At 40.6% G+C, this 24,368-nt stretch overlaps 1 protein-coding gene across 1 annotated transcript in view; it reads right to left on the bottom strand.

Annotated features, from left to right (window-relative positions):
• The window catches only part of CDH13 (cadherin 13), a gene marked incomplete at both ends in the record, with an annotated part of 945,642 nt that overhangs the window by 718,281 nt on the left and 202,993 nt on the right, over positions 1-24,368 (bottom strand). The window contains one exon of the mRNA XM_084256718.1: positions 8,291-8,402. Within this exon, the coding sequence (XP_084112844.1) occupies positions 8,291-8,402 (112 nt within the window). The remainder of the gene's footprint in view (positions 1-8,290; positions 8,403-24,368) is intronic.

Here is a 24,368-nt window from a genome sequence, read left to right as displayed (position 1 = left end):
AGTTGCCTACCGGGGGTAGGTTGAATGAACCGGGGTGTCAACTGGATGACATGAAGTAGGTAGTGACTGGGGAGCCACAGGGAAAAAAGTCTTCACTAATATTATTGCTATACTATTTCTGGCATTAGTAGCTTAGTACTACAGACCAGCCACTATCCAGAGCCCTTTGCATAGATTAACACTTCATCCTCAGAAAAACATATTGGGGTTGCTGTCATTATAATATTCAGTTTGCAAATGAGGAAAATGAGGTAGAATGAGATTTTCTTGTTGTTGTTTCCTTTTTTTTTTTTTTTTTAAGATTTATTTATTTATTTATATAAGCACTGGGTACAGTCAGAAGCACGGGAGGGTGAGAGAATTCACCAGAGCCGGAGCAGGGAACAAAACAGGCAGACCAACAAAATACACTGTTGAGGGAAGCAGTGGGCGGCAGGAGAGGTCTACGCATCATGTGGGACCCTCACCTGGTGGCCGGGGATCGAACTGGTGCCGCAGAGGCTGCGGGCAGCTTTGCAACCCAGGGCTCAACTGCTGCGCCACCAGGGGATGCCCTGTTGTTGTTTCCTCTTAACATGCCCAAATTATTTAATTGATGATGTAATGACCTTGGATTTGAACCTAGGCATCATGCCTCTGGAGTCTATATTCTGGAGGCCCAATACTGCCCAGCAATTTTTAATAGTGAAATGCTCAATGATGGCATCAAAAGCCTTTCATTAAACATTTCAGATTTCCACACTGGGCAGCCAAACAAGACATATCTATGGGGCAAATTTAGCCCCAGGGCTAACAGTGTGATACTTCTGCTTTATTTATTTCTTCTGTTCTTCTGGTAAGATAACCTATGCCAAGGAAGCTGCATTTATATCCATATTCCTCATCTCCTAAGGCCCTCTCACTCTGCCACTTCATGTTTCCCAGTCTCAAAGTACACCTTAGGACCCCTATCCACTAGAAAGACCTCCAAGTATTTTACCGTGTGTATATGTGTTCTTTCTTACCCTGCAGTCATTTTATTATTTTATTTTACATTTATGAAATGAGGTTGTTAGAATAATGAATTTAAAAGTATAGTAATAAATATTAATTCACAGATTTCTAGATTGTTGCAAACTTCCTGGGGGTGGAGCACAAACCTATTAAAATATTACATTTCTAAGGATTCTGCTTAAATGTAGCAAAAACTCTCATTAATGTAAATAAAGTCCACATTCTGATCCAAAATATAATCACCTTCATAGTGATAGAGTGATAGAGTGAATTAAGTGATGCCCAGAGTAATTTTCCTTGGCATACCACAACAATGTAAAACAAATATACCACTTGAAATTCCAATCATGTTCAGCTTTATCCAGACTGGAGAACAGGTGATGTTCAATAATTTTACTAATCAGTTAATCAATCTCCCAACCTGAGATTTCATACAAATTGGAAGTACAAAGGACAACTTGCAAATGGAAATTATCATTTTTTAAAGCACCAAAACTGAAAACAAAAACAAAAGAACTTAGGAAATTAAGGATAAAGAATACAGATCTACAAAAGCCCAACTCAGATTGAACCTAGGAAACAGGCCTTATTCCACCTGCCGGGTTGGAAAGTTCATCCATTTATTACCATCCAAATGAAATCTTTTCAGCAGGGTCAAAAGGCCTTTGTTTTGACATTTAATTCACTGGGGATATATTTCCTGCATTAAGATGCAAAAGACCTCTCACATTGCTTTTTCATTAATTGCCTTCATTTTTCAAGTTCCCTGTTTGATTTATAGTCAATTAAAAACACCCTCAAAAGCCATGACTCATGTATGTTAAGTACAAATATGATTAATGCCACACCATGCACTCCATGGGTGACCTGGCCACTAACCAAGGTCAGTGTCAAGGTGGCATGACCAAGCAGTGTTTTCATGAAAATGAACTCAAGGGGAGGTTGGGAATGCAGGGTCACAGACACTGGCACTGGATTAATCCCAAGTGAAGAAAAAGAGTTACTCTTTCTAATGTTTTCTATATTATAGAGGAAGAATGAAATTGGCTATGAGCAGGAACAAATAATGCAGTGGAAGTTCTCTCTTTATCACATCGAAGTTGCTGAAATTAGGTGGAAAATTTAAGTGGTCAATTTCCTTGAAACGTAACCATCAACATCAACAAAAACTATAAGGCACTAGACCAGAGAAATTTGGAAAACAGACAGAGATCTAGAATTCTAGTCTCCAATCTTGGTGTCACCAATTTACCAGTAATACAACTTGGTTTAATTGCTTCATGCACCAACATTAGCACCATTACCTGTAAATTGGACACATGAAAACATTTCTCCCCTAAGGTCTGGTCTGAGATCAAGGGGTCCTGCACACTTACAGAGCACACCATAAATACCAGCTATCAGGTGCTAGCAATGATGTCACAATGGTGGTGTCTTTCTTGTTTCGTTTTCTAGGAATGCTATCACTATGGTGGCAGGGGCATATAGAACTTTAAATCTCCTAAGCATTAACCCTGTCTCCCCAGAAAAGTAAACACATTGGTATTTCAGAATATCAGAAAAGAGCAAATACCTTAAATAAGAAAGTCCAACCAAAATGAGATAAATAAGGACATCTGTCTATTTTTAAAAAAGCAAAACTGACTCAAATTCAAGGACTGCCACTACTTCTGTATTTAGTCCTTACTCCTTTTATGACTTGTTTTTTGGTACCAAATGCCTTTTAAAAGTTCCTAGGGCCTCCCTGGTGATGCAGGGGTTAAAGTTTCAGGGTTATCCAGCTCTCAACAGCCACTGCAACATGAGTTCCATCCTCTGCCAGGGAGCTGACCTCCATGACTTAGCAAACATTTCCTGTCTTGCCTGCCACTTCCCTCAGCAGTGCATTTCAGTAGATATGCCTGTTCTGCTCCCCACTCTGTCTCTAATGAATCCTCTCACCTCCCACATCTCTGGCCTACACCCCCCCCAGTTCTTGTATGTATAAATAAGTAAAAATAAATCTTAAAAAAGAAAAAAAAGTTCTAGCCAAAGAAAGTGGCAGTAGTCTCCCTCTATCTTATTCATTTGCTTGCTTTTTTCTCTTTTTTTTTTTTTTCCATATTCTAGACTTTGGAAAATGTTCAACAATATACTTCTAACAATCAGAGATTAAAAAAAAAATACCAGTACATGGGTGCTTAAATACCCCAGAATCATTATTTTAGAGGCTTCTTTAGATTGTGATTGATCAACATGATTTGTCTTCTCAAAATACAGGTTTAAATGATAATTATATGGAAATTGAACCTACCTATGAGCTATGAATAATGATAAAACATCAGCAACAATAGTGATAGTAATAGTTATTAGCAGCTTCCATTTACTCATAATTATGTTCTATCAATTTTTCCATCAATTATTGCATTAATAATCCAGAAGTGGAAACTGACATATCATTTTTAGAGAGATAAGATTATTTAAACATGGAGGATTCAAATAATTCAGTCATGGTAACACAGCTAACACATGACCATGTGGGTATTTGAACCCTAGTCTATGTGAGTTTAAAACTCTGTGACCTCAACCACACATTGTAATCATCAGAAAGATTCACCTGGAGTCTATCCGGATTAGAACCATGAAAAGATGAGGATCCTCCCCTGGCTGTTTCTCAGAGGATACAGAGAAAAAGTTAACTCTTCTCAGTGCTAAGCATTCTCTGTGAAGAAAAGCAGGATGTAATCACAAATGTGTGATCTTGCTCTCCTGCTTGAACTGGCCAACTTTGTCCTTTCTCCTAGGTAGACCCAGGCAACTCTGAGACAGCTGCCTCCTTTGTGGTCTATCTCTTTCTCTCCCACCAATCTCTTTTTGACTTGGGTCACACTGCTGTTAGGATATGTGCAGAGACTGAGCATGTGTGTGTGTTCCTCTACATGTCTCAGCCTCTCTTGCAGTTAGGTTGGTTGTAAGTCTTGATCTGGCTAAAAGAATGTGAGCAGGGATGATGCATGTCCCTTTGGAACTAAGGTGGTTAAGCCTCCAGGGTGCCTTCCCTACACTTTCTTGCCCTCGACTGCCATCTCAGTGGCACACGTGACTAGAAGGGACAAGATGGCAGAACCAAGTTGGAAATAGTCTGGCTCCTCAAGTTCCCGCAGGGAGGGCAGCCACTTGGCGGGGAGTAACCCAGGTCATCAGGTGATCTGAACGAGTAAGAAACTTTTACTTGCTAGGTCACTGTGATTGTTTGGTACCAAGCCTGTTCTGACAGACGAGGATTCTTTATTAAAAGGGTAATTATACAAGTCATATTTGAGGTAAATTCATCCGGCAATATTTCTGTGTACTGGTATGACAGTATATTTGTATATGTGTAGCCCAAACAGAGTGATCCATGAAAGATGAACAAGGAAGAAAGAATTGTTAACTTGATATTGGCTGGATGGCCAAGAAGTGTCATTTTTGGACACTGGAGGTTGAGACACCCCCATTATAGAGGCTGGACAGTCACAACTCTGGTTTCCCTAAGCAAACTTGATCACAAATCCCTCTCTAATGTCAGGAAGGCCTGTCTAAACTGAGAGGGGCAGGCCAGAATACTCCGTTCTGCAATTTTGTGGAATGTATTCATTCGGTCAGGGGTTTATCACTTGGTCTTTTCCCACTTCTACTGGATGGGTGGTCAGTTTTTCAGGCCAATGACTCTCCTGGAGTCTGTATATTGGCTGGAAGGCTGGAGCCAAGATCACTATTCTCCTCTCATGTATCAAGAAATCAGCTAGCAGGATCCCCTGACTTTCATGTTGTAGGAGACACAACCACACAAAGTAATTTGAGAGCATTCTGGGAGCCATAGCATTCTGGGAGCCATAACCCCCTCACAGATTTCACCCTAAGTCCAAAGGCCTCAAATAGAGGTCTCCTTTTGAGTTTCTGCCTTCTATCTGTCTTCCCCTTTCTTGTGATTTGCATAGAAAATGAGAATAAGCCATCTCCCCAGCCTACCTTTCAAGACTGAAATGAAACCAAGAGAGTTTTGCCCCAGTTCTCATGAGTGGGAGGGCTTCGCCTAACACTGAAAGATATTGTGAAAGAGCTCCCTTGGTTACATTAGAAGAAATAGTGGGGTGCCATGTTTTGATCCTGGAAGCTTGTTGAAAAATGGCCTTTTAAAGACGAAAGCCAGTCTGGTTAGTGGAAAGGAGAGTAGAATAAAGAGTTATTTGGATGTGAAGAAAATAAAAGACTTTAGAACAACTGAGGGAAAGATGTATCGCAGTGAACAGTGAATAAAATATTAGGGAAATAAAAGGAGTGGAGGTGACCATTAGTAATAGTTAAAGTAGAAAAAGAAAAGTCACTGAGAATTGAGGAGAAAGATGAAAAAGGATAAAAGGAAGTATTGCTGTCTGAACAAGGAGAGCAAGAAGCCGTGGACAGAATAAACATTGCCTGTAACCTGCTAAAAGACGAACACAAATTTGGTTGAATATAAGTCTGGAGTATGAACAGATATACTATGTCTGCCAGGCAGAGACAGCACTTTCAGACAACTTTATAGAAATGAAAAAAGTGCAGACATAAATTGATTGATAATACTGTATTTATACCTTGTGCAAAACAGAAAATCACAATGATTGGAGGCCAAAACACTTAAGTATTACAAAGACAAAGGAAAAATGGAAAGTGCAAATGCTATAAACAGAGTCCAAGATAACGTTTCCAAACTTTTAACCTGTTATCCCCAGAACATCAGCTTGTATCTAGAAGGTTTGTTTCTCAAACCTTGGCTTTTGACCTCAAATGTCTAAGAATTCTAAAACTTTCATTTGTTTTCATTTTTCATTCAGATGTTGGTCCTCTGTCAGTATGGTTTTCATTGTGAGACCACCCACCACTCATTGGTTTCTTATTGTGGCATTTTTCACAGATAAAGGGATCTTGACATAACGAAACAGCTGAAAGAAACTGAGAATGAGAGAGAGAGAAGGATCTGGAGAGGGGGAGGGAGAGGCTTAAAATATCATTTAGTTATTGACATCTGACTGTAAAACTGAGGCAGGGTGGTGGCGTAGAGGTAGGTGCCACAGTGGAGCATGGTGGAGGATTATAGGGGTGTGGTGGTAGGCATGGTGTGAAAACATACATTTGTATAAGTTTAAACATGTAACTCCCAAAGCAGGCACAATGATATAAACCAATTTTACCTCAATAAATATAATTCGAATAAAATATATATTATTTGGTTAAGGGAAAAGTCCATTTAATATTTTGAACTTTTTATCTTGCCTTGCAAGTGGAATTGGGTGAACCATTGCTAAGACTACTACTTCTAGAAATAGAGATTCTTTTCCCCAAATGATATTCAGTAGACTTCTCAGGTCTGCAAAAACTTTCTTCATTGAGACACAATTAACCTTATTCATAGGGTCTATATTCATAACAGCCTGTGGTTATTGCTTTGAGATTAACTCAAAAGTACTTAATCAAACCTGCTTTTTGCATTACACACACACACACACACACACTCACACACACACACAGTTTCCCTGAAAGGGGGGCTAGTCAGATACTGCTGATTCAACAATTCACACACAAATTCACATAACATTTTTCAAATGTCCTCAATTCCCATGTCACTGACTTTTCCTGAATGTGCTATCATTGATAATCAGCCAGTTCCATTTAGCTTTACTAGCTTACACAGAACCAACAACCATAACCCATTTAATTACTTAAGGGGTTTAAAAAAAAAAAAAACACAGACATACACACAAAACTGTGATATTGGAATGTACAGTATGGTCTAGTTTAAATTAAAAAGATCCCCCAAAGTATGATTGTTTCCAGCTTCTCAGCGGTGAATTAAAAGCTGTTTGGTGTCGTGAAGATTACAGAAGCAATCACATTTATGGGCCTGTTTTGCATACCAACTCTATTAATTTCCATACTCAGGGTGGCTTCACATTTCCACGCATGTTAATATAGATGCCATTTGGGATAATCGCTAGAAAGAAGAGAGAGAGAAAGGAAAAGAGAGGAGACGAGATGAGATGAGACAAGATTAGAGGAAAGCCTGAAAAAACAGTTTTCTTAAACCCAGTTCTGTTTGAAATATAACAATTCTGATAAACAGAAGAATCAAAAGACAAATGAGGATTCCTGATGGCCTGACCCAGAAGTCACACTCAGGGATCAAATTAACATGAAATCACATATTGGAATCCGTGCATGGTGCCAGTCCTGTACCTTGTCATTACAGACTCTAGTTATTGAAATGATTTCATTGTTGTAATTGCATCAAGATGTGCATGGGCTTCACCTTGAGTAGCACCCTAGATGCTCAGTGTTGTATCTTCATTACTGTGTTCCTTTCAACTTTTAAAATGTGTTCCAGCCTCATAGAGCAAACCAATCAAGTAGGTTGGTTTTTCTTTTCCTTTTCGTTAAACATGCCAACTATCTAGCACAGGGATGAAGGAACATGGCTATGCCTGCAAGGCAAACCTGAGACCATAAGAGCAAATGTGCAGTTACCTTCCCTAAGGGCAACTAGGGCATCTGACCAAATTAAACCACTATTTTCATATACTTCATTCCCAAATGCTAAAGAATGGCATGCATGGGCCTACTGCTAAATGGTTGTCTATCATCATTTTTAAGTTCAATTGTACGAAATCTGCCTGTGCATTTGGCAATGCACTCCATGTTCTCATGAAGATAAAACATATAATGTTGGCATAAAAGTAGGAAGAGATTATAACCATAGATCTAAGGGGAGCATATTTTAAGGAAATCAATTGGAATTTGGGGGGATTAAAGTTTAATCCACAGAATAGCCTGAAGAGGTTTTGAGTCTTTCTGAAGAACATCTTATTAGCCTTAAGTATAGCAGTTTTGAATTCCTATGTCTAAAAATTCCCAGAAGCCAACATCATGCTCTCACCATTTTTCGATCTCGGGATATGAATGAGGAAAAACAAGAAGACCAGAAACCCATAGAAGGGCAATGGTTTGCTCTCGGAGATCTGCCCTGAATGGATTCATTTCTATTGCACAGAGAAGTACACAAATTGGAGGCGGGTGATTCCCTTTACGAGAAGCAGTCAGGATGTTCCCGTTACTAAAAAGAGACACATACCATTCTATTCACCTCTGATAGAGAAACCCAAGACTATATCTTGGGTCAGGCAGTGACATAGGAAAATGATTGACTAAATTTAGGGGGCTCCACATCCTGAGATACATTCTTAGTCATTGTGAATTCAAATATGAGAACAGGCCAAAAATAGCATCATGTGACTTTACTTACAGTTTAGAATCGACTGGTCCTCGATGAATTCAGCTGGCTGGTTGATATGGAACACTTTCTGCTGAAATCCAGGAGTGCAGTCCAAATCTTCTGCAGATGTTAGCAGCAGCACCTGAGAAAAACGAAGCCATCAATATTTTAATAGCGGCTTGTGTGTGTTTGCCCTACTAAGTTTTACCAAATCCGTGACTTTTAGAAATGAACTGAGGTTTTAATTTCATTTCCCAAATGAAGAGGTAAGTTGAGACTTCTCTGGCTGCCAATGATTCATTTTGGCAATGAGATTTGGAAAAGGTGCAAATGGTTAACAGCTGCTGTGGTTTCCATCTAGCTGCAGTTAAAGAAATAACTTCGTCAGATTTTTACACCTGCTAAGGATCTCACCGTGGCTTTCATGTGTGAAATTTCATTACAGCAACTGTCAATTTCATATGATGCCTGAGCTAAAACCAACTTCACTTTCTTGGATGCAAGGGAACATTGTCATTTATGAAGATGAAGAGGAAGAAAACAGGGATTATTTCTGAGGAAGTTACTTCTGGAAAGAATTTAGGGCCCACTAGACCTTTATGATCCAGGAAGGTGGCCGTGAGCCACATGTGGCTACTGAGCACTTGATATGCAATTGGACTAAAATTAGTGAAATTAGTAAATTAGTGTAAATTACATATTAGATTAGAAGACTAAACCCTAAAAAGAAAAAGAGAGTATCTAATTAGCAATTTTATATTAATTCCATGTTGAGATGATATTTTATAGATTAGGCAAAGAGATATACTATGAAATTAATTGTACCACTTCTTTCTTTTTACTTTTGTAAGGTCAAAAATTCAAAATTTTTGATTGTTTCTAAAAGTTCAACTATGTCTGTAAATCCTTGAGGCACTTCACCTAGGAGTCAAAATTTTAAGGTTTTATATATAAGGTTAATATCATACACACACACACACACTCACTCACACATATATATATCCTGGGAAAGGGTGATTAAGTAAGGAAATAAATAGTCTTAGGCTTCATAGGGAAATACTATAAGTCCCATGAATTGCCTCTTCTCTATGCCATTGGTCTGGTTTATACGGAGCACCTACTACAAGTACTAGCTGAGACAAGAAGCCTTGTAATGCTTAAGAAATTAGGGCCTTCCTGGTGGCACAGCAGGTTGAGCACAGTGTTGTGAAGATGTCCGCAGCTCTGCAGGGTGGGTTCCATTCCTGGCCGGCCAGAGAGATATCCATATGGCACAGCAGACCTCTCCTGCCTCACCCAGTGCTCCCCTCAGCAGTGTTTTCGGTCCATCTGCCTGTTCTGCTCCCTGCTCTGTCTCTGGTGAATTCTCTCACCCTCCTGCACTTCTGGCCTGTACCCCAGTTCTTGTATAAATAAAATAAATCTTAAAAAAATAAATTAATGCTAGCTTTTCTCAGTCTTTGCCGTGTGGCAAGCACTGTGCTATGTTCACTTATATGCCTTATCACATCTAATTTCCACAATAGCTCTATGATATATTCAGTATATTATAAGACTCATTGCTTTATCTGAGCATAGTCCCAGCAGAAAATATTTGGAAATACACATGCCCAGAGCAGCCTTGACCACACTAATGGGAAATGGTGTATAAATAGGAACTGGTGTATAAATTCTCCACTCCCTCCCTCTTCCTCAAAGGAGTTATCTCAAAGATGAGCCTTCTGTCTCCCAGTTTCCACTTGGAATTGAACTATAGTTGCCCACAGTGGTATCCCATTAGTTGCCTTCTCTTTCTTGGTTCATTTCCTCATGTCCTATTTTATTTTTCTGATTCCAGCTTTCAAATAAAACTGCTTGCACTCAAATCCTTGACTCAGTGTCTGCTTCTTGGGAAACCAAACTTTGAGACCAGAATACAAACCTTTAACCACTGCACACAGTCTGTCAAAGAAAATTCATTATCATCCCCACTCAAAGAGGTACAAAAGGTTGGAAGCTGTGAGACTAGTTCTTCCCTCTAAATATCAGCTCTCTGAAATGCACTGAACCCCAAGGATTGAGAGCATGAATCAATCTCTGGAGGTTCACAATGTGGCTGGCCTGAGAAACATGAGAGAAATTGAAGTGGGAGAATGATCACCCTGACCATCGTTATCTTTCTGAACTCAAAGGGGGAGAATGCTCTAGCCCCACATCAAGCAGTTCTGCTTATAAAGCTTTTCCTTGCCTTGAGACCAGACACTGGTTAGATGGTTTCTGAGGCGTTCACAATGTAGGAAACCCAGGTGACATACACAACATGCAGATTCAGGACTCAGAATAATTTACTGACAATATTGCAAGCAGGAAACTTATGACTGGTCAGAGCTAATACAGCTAAACAGCAGAGTCAAAGGTCACCTACTGGTACCCTGACCCTACAATTATATGTTAACTTTCAAATTGGCTAATTCTGTCCTCAAATTCCAGACCAGTAAACCAGTCATCCCATAGGTACTAAGGCAGATGACTAAGGGATTCTGGGCATATGAACCCAGCACTGATTAAGAGGATGGGTCGGCTGAATTCCCTGTTCTCATCTCCCTGTGATTCAGTTTCTATCCTGATTCCTTTATAGGGTGTAGGCAGGGTTCCTCTGGAGTCATAAAGGAAAAATCACCTTTTCCAATGGCTTCCCTCCCTCCAGCATGGTGGGAATGATGGAGAACCTCACAAAGGCTCAGTTTTGCTTTTGCAAATTCTTGGATCAGTCCATCCACCAGTCAAAATTCAGGTTAAGTGCTTTCTGATATAATAGCATGCAAGCAACCTTCTGGGTAAGGTGTGACAGTGAGGTAAGAACCAGCTGATAATTTACTTGCTCCCTACATCCATTCATTTGCTTGTTCATAAGGGTTTAAGTTTCTAAGATTCAGTGAGCACTCGGCCAGATGATGTCATGGAGTTCACAGAGAAACAGTATCATGCAGTAGTAAAGTACAAACTCCAGAACCATTTTACTTAGTTCAGAAATTTGGCTTTGTCCTTTAATGGCTGTGATTTGGTATTTTTCATGACTGCTCTGTGTCTACTTTTCTCAACTATAAAAAATATGGAAATTAAGATGTGCACTGTGACTGTGGTTTCACTGGTGATACATATAAAGCAACAAGACCAGTGCTGTTTGGGATAAGTAGCCAATAATATTAAACTGTGATTATGGACTGGAAAAGGTGAACAGTATAAGCAAATTACAATTAAGCTAATTGATTAACAAAAAATTAACTTTTAACTTGGAAGAAACTATAGATCTCCTTGGGAGCATGTGAAAGCTGGGGCACAGGGAAGCTAACTTCATCTAGGGGGATTAAGGAAAGCAAACCCACAAAAGGGACATTCTATGTCCATCTCCACTTGGAATTAGCTAGTGAGTGGAGAGGAATATAGACTCATCTTTTTAACCAACCACTCAGCTTTCACTGAATTCTTTTGTGCCTCTCTGGCCTTCATGGAATGAAATGTTTTATGTCACTGGAATTAAAATGCTGCAGACTAAATGACAAAAGAATACAGACTAATTTAGGGCCAATAGCTAAATACCTTGCTGTGCAGTAATAGTAGAATGTTCTAGTTACTGCTATTGCTCTTAACTTTTAAGCAGAATTTGAAGAATATCTGTACATGAACTCATAATGGACACCCCTCTCCGATTTCAAAAGCACTGAGTTTGGTATGAGAATGTAAAGGTGCATCCCTCATTGGTGTCAGAATGATTACTTGGACTTCCCCAACACCATAATATGTCACTCTCATAAATATACCACCTGGGCATACTTTCCCCCAAAGCCTCTTTAACATTTCTGGAATATATGCTATGAGCAACATTCCAAATTTATATTTAATGCCTTGGCAATAATGGCCTTCCTACATGGTTCTTTTGTTCCTTTATGTGTTAGCTTGTACCTCATAAACAACAGGCAGCCAATACACCTTTAAAATCTCAACAATGATCGAATTTTATGATCATCAAAGGATTTCTATTATTTGGAAATTACAATCGGTCTGTTTATGAGAACCAATTCACATTCAGTCACACTGCCCCCATATGAATCCTGGTTTATCAGCTATCATTTATCAGGGGTAACCATGGGAAAGTAACCTTCTATGTCTCAGTTTCCTCAAATGAAAAATGGGAATAATGGTGTCTTTAAGTGAGGTAATTATTGTAAATAATCTTTCATAGTATCTGGCACATGGTAATTGCTTAATATCTGTTTGATGCCATTATTATTATTATTTACATTTATTTGATTTAAGCCAATATATCTGATTTACTCATATTCTCCAGGCAGACATTGACAAATATTGAAATACCACTTTGGTTGCTACTACAGAACTGTTAAGTGTCACACACTGAGGTCAGAAATATTCAAAGGAAAACGGCAGGGACCTGAAATAGGTGGAAGATCCAAGGGAGTTTGCCTCTCAGGGTCAGCTGCATAGTGAGAACCCCAGTGCCTGTTGTGAGTTGAGTGGCACTGCTTTTGCAGGGTATTGGGCATCTTTTAAAGTGGCAGCTCAGCACTCCATCCTGTGTAAGAGCCACTGCCTCAACTTCTGCGCAGACAACAAATCCTGACATCACACTCTTTGTACCTGTTTCTCTTTTTAGCTTCCATGCCTTTGCTGCTGCTTAGAGCTTTCTCTTTAAAAAGTAAAAGGTTTATGCTTATCCTGACAGGTACTGGTTGAAGAATATAGCCAACTTCATAGTTTGCTTCCAGAAACAGGATTTTTTTTCCGACCCAGACTACAAGATGCCAACTGGCAGCATAGAGGATGGATGTGGCCAACAGATGTGGTTAGTTTAGACAGAGCAGTCTGTCATAAAGTTAAATTATCACATTATAGAGAGTGTACCACTCCAAGAAGTCCTTTTCCGTGCCACTCCATGTGACGCTGATCCTACTCAGTCATGCAACTGTCAGGCCCTCTAGGCTTTTGAGTTAGCAACCCCTCCTTTAGACTTTGGAAATGGCTCTTTGAGCCAAGCCTTTTCCTTTTATGAGTCTCTGGTCACTTGCCATAGTGGTATTCATAGCCATGAGCACATGAATCTGTTACAGCGATTTTGGCCTTGTGACTAAGTACTAACTTGAAGATGGGTAGAAGGATTTTTCATCTCTTCTGGGCCCTAAAATGCCTCCTCTTCCTAACTATGAAGTTAGAAAGGAAGGGCTTCTGAGATGAAGAGTCATCCAGTAGAAAGAGTCCAGAAATCAGTAGTACTCAGGAGAGTTACCCAACAAGGGAAATCCACATGACTGAGCAGTCCCTGGGCTCTGGGGTTGCTTGTTGTAGCAGCTCACCTGGCTGACTGTACACTAAACATGGAGAGAACAGTACTAAGGGTCCCCAGCACCGTGACATCAGAGACACATCTCAGAGGCCAGGGAGAAATGCCAGAACTGAAAAAAACTTAACACAACACTATTTGAGGCAGTCATATACAAAAGGAGAGCAACTTCCTGCCACAAATAATTATCTCAGCAGGCTGTGAACATCCTCAGATCTCATCCTCCCTTAAGCCAGTTCCAAAATGGTATTTCCCCTGAGAATTTGCTAGTGTCTCCTGGCCCCTTGTTGTTTTCCTTTCGCTGACTTAACTCCTTTCTGCTATTAGTGTGGATGGACAGTTACTTTATCCTTGCCACAAAACATCTCTGGTTTACTCTTGTCAAAGTCAGTCTATTGGAATCAGTTCGGAAGGTTTTAGACTGGCAGGGAAGAAAGGCTACTATCTCTGACTTGCAGGATATAGAAATGTTACAGCAATGTATTTTGATTGATTCTTTATCCTGCCAGACCCAAAACTCAGAGTCCTAGAAGGCTTTATAAAGGCACACAATCCATGGGGAAACATGGAAATGAAAGAAATATTTCAAAGACATGCACTTGCACATGCACATGCACCCAGCACAGACATGCACCCCCAAGCACAGGCATGGATTTGTATGTTCCCTGTGTCAACTCATGTCGTCACAACCCCCTGAGTGAGGCCTCTTTAAAATGTTCCTTTTAAAATATTTTATAGCCCCCTTCTTGACTATTAAGGCATCAAGCACTAACAAAGACTTTGTGATTTGTGGGAAGACATAGGGAAAATCCTTCCTTGATGAGTCCTTCCATTGCCTTCCTACGCAAAATGAGACCAACACTCTAGACCTTATTTCTAACTGAGTGCTACTGAGCACCCTTCCCTCAAATTATTAAAAGGGAAGCCACAATAATATGGAAAATCACAGGTCAAGAAATCAAATCTAATGAGTCTGAATTCTGGTCTTGTGGTCATCTCTCTGGTATTTTGGCAAATGATTTAACCTTGAGAAACCTCTGTCTTTTCTTGTAGAATGGACACAACCACCTACAGCATTCATTCATCAGGGAGCTTTAGGTAGAGCATGCAAACAGGTTCATCTAACAATAACAGACAAATTAATGACCCCCTCACATATGTAGTCAGCCTAGTTCCCAGAACTTGTGACTATGTTAGATTACATGACACAGGAGCAAGCTGCTTACCCTGGATTACCTGGAGGGCCCCCATATAATCACAAGGGTCCTTGACTATGGAAGAAAGAGTTGAAGAGTCAGAGAAAGGGATGTGGCCATCAAAGCCACATCATGGTAATGGGGCATGAGAAGGACTAAACTACCACTGCTGTCCTTGAAGGCAGAGGAAGAGGCCACCAGACAAGGAACCCAGGAGGTCTCTAAAAGTTGGAAAAGGAAAAAAAAAATTCCCACAGAGCCCCCAGGACGAATGCAGCCCTGCTGACCCCTTGAAACCAGTGAGACCATCTGGGGTGTCTGATCTTCAAAACTGCATGATCATCAACTTACTTTTTCAAGTAGCATGTGTGTAGTCATTTGTTCCAGCAGCCCTGGGAGAACTCACTCCATCTACCACAGTGTTGGCCTCACAAAAGACACTCAGAAACCATTGGGTCCCTGTATTTGGCTTTTCAAAATATAAGTAGTCTGAGCAGACCAATGAGGAGGAGAGAAGAAAGACAGGGGAAGGGAAATTGAAGCAAGGAGGGAGGAAAGATGAGAGTCATGACTTTGGGACCCTTGAAACAGGCAGTCAAAAGGGGCCTCCCCTGGTGGCTCAGCAGTTGAGCGCTGGGTTGCAAGGCGGCCCGCAGCCTCTGAAGCGCCAGTTCGATCCCCGGCCACCGGCGAGGGTCCCACCAAAAAAAAAAAAAAAAGAAAGAAAGAAAGAAAGAAAAAGGCAGTCAAAAGTCTTGATGCAGAAATAATTGCCGAAATGCTCCATTCCTGAGCATAGGCCCTTTGCTTTGTCTTAGCAAGGGCGCCTTTCAAGTGAGGGGGCATTCTGATCTGCTGTTATGGCTGAGTTGTTGGGTTTGTTTTTAAAAAATTAATTCTTTTAGTCAGAATTAAAAGTTTACTATTGGCCAGGCCCTGGAAAGATGCTAGAGATGGAGAAATAAACCAAGCCCTGGATTAAGTTAAATTCTAGAAGGAAAACCAGACACATAAGCATGTGATAAATGACATGATATGATATCACATGACATAATATGATAATTTCCACCTATTGGAGATTGGTTAGCAAATAGTTCAAAACAAAGATTCTTGAGCTAGACTCTCTAGAGTTCAGATCCCCATTTTACCACTTTGTTGCTATGTTACATGGGGAAAGTTACTTAAATTCTCTGTGCCTAGCACAGAGGATGATTGTATCTACCTTCATTGGATGTGAGGTTCAATGAGTTAACGTAACTCAAAAGGCTTAAGGACAGAGGCTGGTTTTGTGTATATAATGTTAAAGAAATACAGGAGAAGCAGCAATACATTCTCTGGATAAGAACCGCAGCAAGGATTATGCTCCAGCTAAGGCCACATTGGAAAGATGAGTGGTGTATTTCAAGCAGCAAAGTATAAGAAAGAATGTTCCATGCAAGGTTTGGTAAATGCAAAAACCAAGGCCTGCCAGTTGAGGAAACAGGGAGCAATTTGGCAGGGATAACAAGCGCTGGGTTGTTTTCAAGATTATTTGAAAGTGTTTTGCCATCTCAAAATAGGACTGAATTCACCAGGCCTGTGCTCCTTGAGTGTGGCTAAAACAGAGCCAAAAATAATCCGCTCAATGCAATCACAATTTTTGTCAGAATGGAATTAATTCTTTACTATTAAGATTCCCGGATTAATCAACTAGACTCCATTAGTAAATTTTAATAGAAAGATATACTTTTGTAAGAAATTTAGTTAATGCAACTAAGAAGACTTGCTTCACTGGTTTTTAGCAAAAATTGGAGGTGGTGTCTGCCCAAAGTATTTATGTCTATTTAAGAAATTTTGGTAATTACATTACTGCTAACAGATCAGATCTACTTTCCTTAACTCAATCAAAGGAGTCCTTACATGAGATACTCTTGGGTGAGTCTTAGCAGCAGCCCAGGAAATTCAGTTGAGCAAATATGAAATACCTACTATGTGCCAGGCACTGTCTCCTAAAGCCTGATGACAAGAGACTGAATGAATTGGTCTGGGGTTTGAGGGTTCAGACAGATGGACTATGCCTCTGGCTCCAGAGCTCAGCACCTCAGCCAGCCTCCCCTCTCAGCCACTGCTGAGTGGGCAGTTCCCTAAGAGCTCAGACTTCCTGTTATGCTCTGGGGTTAACCCCTTTGCTGCAAGAGACTGGTTCTTGTGAGGCCAAGCAGAATTGGAAAATGCAGAAGAGTTAATGTTCCTGGCACAGCCCTCAATGTTGCCATTCTTGATGCTGGGAAATGGTTACACTTTGGATGACCCTCTTCCAGATGGCTCCTCTGCCAGATATGTATGCCATTCAGAGGCCCTGGTGATTTGGGCCATAGCTTTGAGCAGTGACCTCAATGACATTCACTATATTGTCTCTCCACTTCCTCCCCTGCCATTTCCTCCTTTCACTCCTGCTTCTTAGGTTGGCTCCCAAAGAAAACTACCTACATCTCAATCTTTGTCTCAGGTTCAAATTCAGGAGAATCCTGGATAAGACATGTGTCATATATTAGTTTGATATGGCCACTGTGAAGATTTATCACATTTAGTGGCTTCAAAATTGTTTTACTATCTTAGAGTTCTGGGTATCAGCAGTCTAAAATGGGTTCAAAGGCAGTGCTCCTCCAGCAGGCACCAGGAGATAATCCATTTCCTTTTCTTTCTAGCTTTCATAGAACATCTATACCCTATAGCTTATGGTATTCTTCCTCCATCTTGGAGGAGGCAGCACCTTCTCATCTCTTTGTCTCTGTCTCTCTTCTTCCATCATTATATTGCCTTCTTTTTCTAACCGACACCTCATTGTATCCCATAAGGATCAGTGTCACTACATTAGGTTCCCCTGGGGAATCCAGTGATGACTGCATGTTCTAGGAAGTAGAATACTTACTAGTGCACATGGCCAGGCGACATAAGTATCTTACACAGGGCAAGGGAAAAGTTCTTAAATACAGTTTTCATCCAAAATGTCCAAGAGGGAGTCAATCTATATTCACCCACCTTCCTGGCAAAAGTTACCTGTGAAATCAGAAAAATGTAAAGGAATATTCGCTGATGGTCAGTCGTTACATATCCAGACCTGATGTGTCAAAGAAGCAACTGGATTATGACCTTTTCTTGCTTGGAAATAATTATCAGATCCTGCCTGGCCTTGCTGTGAAGTGGAACATTTTATTTCTAACTGTGCAACTCTCAACACTTTGTTCTCTGCCAGACATTAGACAAGATGTCAGATTTGTCATCACACTGGAAGGTTTTTATTAATTATCTTTCAGAGGCAAAGTCCTTTTTGTAATTTATTTTTTCACACCAGAAAAATTCTTTTATTGAACTAAATGTCTATCTTGTTAAATTGTTTTTTTTTTTCTTCCCCTGCTAAAGGGTCTCGCTTTGAAAACTTCCAAAAGAAAAGAAGTAAACCCAGAAAAAAAATCAGTGTTGAAGTTAAAGAATTGATTGTGTTAAGCAGAATACCACATAACCTCCCCTGGGACTGAGTATAAGAATATGCAACTTTTCTTTAAAATCTAACTGCCTAATGTACAGTTGAAATAAAATTTTCTCTAGCTATTTGCTTGCCTGCATCAGAAGGAATTGCAATGACTGTTCTTTACATGCCAATTAATCATATTCTGAGGGACTCATTCATGGATGTAAGTAACATTTATTGAGTGCCCTCGATGTGTCAATACCAATCTGTAGAAAAATTAGTAAGCAAGTTCCCTGCCCATCAGGAACACAGAGCACAATGGAAAGAATGACATACAAACATCTACTTTTAAAACACAATTCAAGGCATAAGAATGAAGTAATCTAGTAGGAATAGTAAAAAGGAGAATTATCTTAATGTTGGTAGGGGGGGTGTGTGTGTAAAATCACTAAAAAAACAACCGTCCTAGATCACTTAGTTGATTTTGCTTGTGCACCCTCATATTCTAAACAAAAGAAGATACTATGAATGATTAATGAATTTGGTCCTTGAATTCCCCTTTTAGTGCCACTTCTAGTTATTACTCAGGACTCAGTATGCTAAAGACTGAGCTATCTGCATGCTAAACAAAACAAAACAAAACAAAAAAGCAACCTAAATTCTTGTTAACAACTTTCTTTAAATGCAATGTTTTTTTTTTTTAAAGATTTATTTATTTATACAAGAGCCGAGGTACAGGCCAGAGGTGCGGGAGGGTGAGAGAATTCACCAGAGACAGAGCGGGGAGCAGAAAAGGCAGAATGACGGAAAGCACTGCTGAAGGGAGCAGTGGGTATGACAGGAGAGGTCTGCCACACCATGTGGGTCTCTTCCTGGCCAGCCAGGAATCGAACCCACATACAGTGCTGCGCTCAACCCCCTGCGCCACCGGGGAGGCGCTTAAAAGCAATGATTATTGAGAATGTAAGGACTAGAAAATAAATTAACACACAACTTTGTTCTGCTTTATATTTTTAGAGTAGCATCCAAGATAGTAATGTAAATCCAAGTGGAATGCAAGGTGGGCTCAGGTTTTAAGGAAGAAGTAGAGGAAGGCCTCTAGCAGTGAGGAATCACCAGGGGAATGTCATTAAGTGCTTACCAACTGGTTCTCAGAGAAAGATGTCTGCCAATTCCTATGATGTAAATATATCCACTGTGGTTGAGTTCAAGCTACCACCATGAAGTCGCTAGCATTAGAGATGGGAGGAGATGCACACAATTGGTGCCTATGAACTGAACAGCCCTAGCACATCATTGAGTATGACAGTTGCTAAATCTGGACTGTTTGGACCAAGAATTCCCTTGATTTTTTGGCAGGGCTTTTATAAATATAAGCCTCCATGACCCAAAGTATAGGTTCTCTCCACCCCAGGATTATATTCTGTAATCGTGATTGGGGTTGCACTACATATGAATTATAACAGCCTGGAAAACCCTTCCTAATGGAACAAAATGACACACCATAATTTGGTTTTATCATAAGAGAAAATGCAATGAATCCTTGATTCATGACTGTGTGTTATTTAAATATCGCTTTTGATGTTTTATCCAAAGTCCTAGCTCCAAAGATCAGAGATAATCCTGCCTTCTGACATAATTAGGGAGCTGCAGCTTTCCTAAGCTGGAGGATAATCAATTTGACCTTGAAGTTTGTCTATAGTACTACACTAATGTTCAGAACACAGACGTGGCAGCCACACTAGAGTCTCTCTAGTCTTGACTGTCAAACATTAGCTCAGACTTGGTTCCAAGGACAAACATGCTCTAACCAAGAAGGTGCAAAATAGCATGCCCGGCAAGCCCCATGAAGACACTCTATCTGTTAGATGGCCTTTACTTTGTGGATTAATTGTTAACATTTAAATATCAAGAGTCTTCACTAAGAACTTAGATTTGAGACAGCATTGGGAGTGAAGTCAAATAGGGTGGCATTCCATGGGGGATAAGGACACGCTAATGGGCAGAGTGGCATTTCCAGACACCCACAGTTCATGACCTCCCCACATGACCCAACAACAAGTACCTTTTGCCACATATTATCCAAAGTCTGCTGTTGATTCCCAAAATCAAACTTATAAAGGACATTTGTTTTGCATTTGTGTCTTTATATTCATTTTTCTTACATTAGTCCTCTTCATTCTTTCACATGAGGCCACTTGCCTCTCTGAGCCCCTGAGCTTTCATTCTCATCCACCAGTACCCCTAGGAAAAGAGTCTTCCCTGATCGGGCAGCAGAGACATCGTTGTGGTATAACTATCATAGAAAAGCCTCAGACACTCTCCACTTAAAACTGCTTCCATATTTACTGTCTTCTAGATTGTAGGGAGCTGACTCAGCCTGCTCCATTACTCAAGTTCATGCTTTTTCAGAGCATCAGGCCTTTCCTCTTTAGCCTGCTTGTTCAAAGGCACAGACATTTTAGGGTGATAAAAATGGATTATTGCTGGTCTCCAAAGACTGAGGACATTCCTCCCTCACCATCACCCTCCTCACTAATCTCTCCAACAAGCAGGGAGCATATTCTCACTAAAAACTAATAAAAACAGTGTATCTAGATGCAAATAATTTAAGTCACCACCCCCTCTTATTATCACTGCTTTAAATCTAGGTGTAGATCAACTACTCTCTTCTCCCCATCAAGCAAACATTTGCCAGATTTTGAGCTGAGAAGAAAATACCTGAACCAAAATAGTTTGAAAAGAGATATATATACATGCACACATATATATGCACACACACGTGTATACACACATATACACACACCCATAGAACCTAAACTTAACATACATGTGGCATAAATACATGTATGTGCATATAACATAAGCATACATATCCATCTTTCGAATAAATATATCCTTTCCAAATACACATGTGTGTGTATATACATATATGAGGATTTGAAAGAGTACTGAGATTGGAGTCAAATATATGTGTGTGTATATTTTTTTTCTCATTTCCATTTGAATCCAGGAGTTCAATTACCTGAAATTTCATGAGTCAATCCTTGGGATACTTTAAACTCAAGCTGGATTAATGCAATCTTCAAAGTCTGTTTATCCTATTGCATTTTCAAAGTAAGTCTGGTTCTTACAGAAAAATACTGTATCTCCTTCATGGTAAGACTTGTAGGAGAGGGGGTCTTCTTCAAAAATTATACAGTCAAAATGTGATCTCAAGAAGGGCTGCCACACAGAAACTGAAGACCACAGTAGCGTCTCCCTGGATATCACTACTGATTTGTGCTAAAGGCAAATGAGCACCAGCAGAACTACACATTGTGATGATCCCAGGCCCCATCCACCCACTCTGCCTGTTAGATGACAAACAAGGCCAGCACCCAAGTAGGAGGTACTGACAGTCAGAACTAAGGCAGTGGGAAAGGGGCTGGGAGGAGGAAAAGCTAGCACCAGCTATAGTTATCAACTGTACTGGTCTCTCTGGACTGTCTGGGGATTAGTTAGCCCCTAATCATATCCCATATCCCATCATATCCCATATCCCAGGAAACTTGTCTAGAGTACCAGGAACCCTAATCCCAGAATCAAACTGATAGTCCACTCAAATCTAGCCATTTGAAGAGGGAGATAGAGGAAAAGCAAAATTATGGGCAATGCTGGAGCAAGGCAGAGGGGTAACAGTGAAGAGTCTTTATCTCAGCTAAGCCTGAAGGTCTAGGAGAACTAGTTTTCAGAGCCAATGTGGACAGCTATATGGAGAGGGACCCTCAAGAGGACCCCAGTGAAGGACACAGAAGCCTGTAGAAACTTACTCTCCTCCCTCTCCCTGAGCTCTTGCACAGTTTAAACCATTGGTTATGGCCTCCCTGGTGGTACAAGGGGTTAAGCACAGCACTCTCAAGCTATCTGCAGCCTCTGCAGCATGAGTTCAATCCCCGGCCACCCAGGGAACAACACGCATGGTACAGTAGACCTCTCCTGTCTCACCCGCTGCTTCCCTCAGCAGTGTATTTCAGTCACTCTGCCTGTTCTGTTCCCTACTCTGTATCTGGTGAATCCTCTCACTGCCCCCACACTCTGGCCTGTACCCCAGTTCTGTATGCATAAATAAATAAATCTTTAAAAAATAAACCATTGATAGCAAATCATAATCTAGACCAAACCCAGCCCACTGCCTGTTTTTGCAAATATAATTTATTGGAACACAGTCACACTCACTGATTTATCTATTTTCTATGTCTGTTTTCCTGTTACAAAGTCAGGGGTGAGTGGTTATGACAGAGACCCTATGATTTGCAAAGTCTAAAATGTGCATTATTTAATCCTTTAAGAAAAAGTTTGCAGATTCCTGGGCTAAGCTCACTGGAAGCTAAATGGCAGGGGAGTTCATATGGGATCAAGGGTGAGGGGAGAGGGTTGGAACTGTGAGCAGAGGTGCTCAGCACACACCTTAGCTGTGATGTTAATTACAAACCTGTAGAACTAGTAGGAGAATCTAGGCCATGATGTTGAAAATAGAGGTGCCCCACAATTACCCTGAGTGCAAAGGCATCATAAGTTTCTTAAGTAGACTTCCCTGAACTAGCCCTTTTTTGGACTAGGCTCCTGCAGAGAAGGTGCAATGGTAAGAAGATGACATTTGAAAAATCCAAAACCAATCAGCTTTTCATGATATTGTTTGAGTGAATTTTCTGTAAGTTTATTTAAAACTTTTTTTTCGGTATCTAAAAAACTAAATTAATAAACAGGAAGGACATAGGGGGTTTGTTTTATTCTTTAGAATAAAGAACAATTAAATGTTTCATAATAATTCATAATACCCATGTAGCAAATGTTATTTGACCACTTCATATCTGCCAATTCTGGTCTAGTCACTAAAGATAATACAGTAAGAACAGATGTTTTTCTGGCCTCATGCAGCTTAATTCTAGTGGAGTAAATACCAATGAGCGTATAAAAAACAAGAACAGAGGGTAAATTCATAGAGAGAAGCATTCTTTAGAAACATCAAAACTGAATGATGGGGGAACATTAACTGGGAGTTGGGAAAGTGTCTCTACGGAGCAGAAAGACGAGGAATTGGTCACACTGAGATCGGGGGAAAACATTCAAGGTAGAGGTGGCAACGAGCACAAAGGCAGGAATTATTATTGCTGCAAGAATAAGCCCAGAGGTGGGAGGAAGGCCAGGTAATAGAAAGCAGGAGGTCAAGGAAGCCAGAGAATTAGGTGAGGTCTAATGGCCTCTGATAGCTCTGCAGAAAGAGTTAACAGAAAATGCAATGATGCTATTATTCCCATTATTCTGGAACTTACTTATATTCTTTTGAAAAAGACAATCTCTTCAGGCCTGACCACTTTTGTCATCAATATTTCTGAAGTTGGGGGACATATACCACTGTATATGTCCAAGGACTGCACCCTTAGAAAGACCTGCTTTACATTTATGACCTCAGGGGGAATCTGGGAACTTGGATTTGGGGAGGGTTCTCACCACCCTAACTGAAGAGGTCATTTCACTACACCTGGAACGTTTGCACACACAGTGTGGTTATGCCGATACCTGCTTTCTTCTGGCTTATGCCGGAACCTTGCCATGTTTAGGCGGAAGCTACCTATGTGAGTCTCTCCCACTAAAATTCCAGGTTACCCAGTCCCTAGCAGCTTGCCTGGTTGGCAACATGTCACATATGTTGCCACAACTTGTGGCTGGGGAATATAGTGCTTCCTGGTCTCCCCATGACTTCTCCCTTAGGGACGCTCCTCAGTGTTCCTGCAAGGACCTTTGTGTTGTGAGTTGGACTATATCCTGAATCCTGTAGGTCCTCCCAGCAAAACACAGGAGCTGGAGGTGGTCTTTGGAACCCCCCAAGACAAATGGAAGCTCGTAATGTCACTTGTTTCTCTGTCCAGTGCCGAGAGCAAGCACTTCACATTGAGTTGCCCATGCAGTGCTCTCCACAAAGCTCTGAGACTGGCAAGCACCAATTTACAGATGAAGGAATTAAGATTCAGAGCATTTCTGGACCTCACTCAAGGTCACCATCTGAGCCCCATGGAGAACCCAAGCAATCATTAGTTCCCTAATATATGCCCTGGGTGCCCCACAACACATACACAGCCTGCA

This window comes from Talpa europaea (genome assembly GCF_964194135.1).
Source record: "Talpa europaea genome assembly, chromosome: 16".
Taxonomy (NCBI): Eukaryota; Metazoa; Chordata; class Mammalia; order Eulipotyphla; family Talpidae; genus Talpa; species Talpa europaea.
Note: the sequence above shows the minus strand (reverse complement) of the source record. Positions and strands in the feature narration are given on the sequence as shown.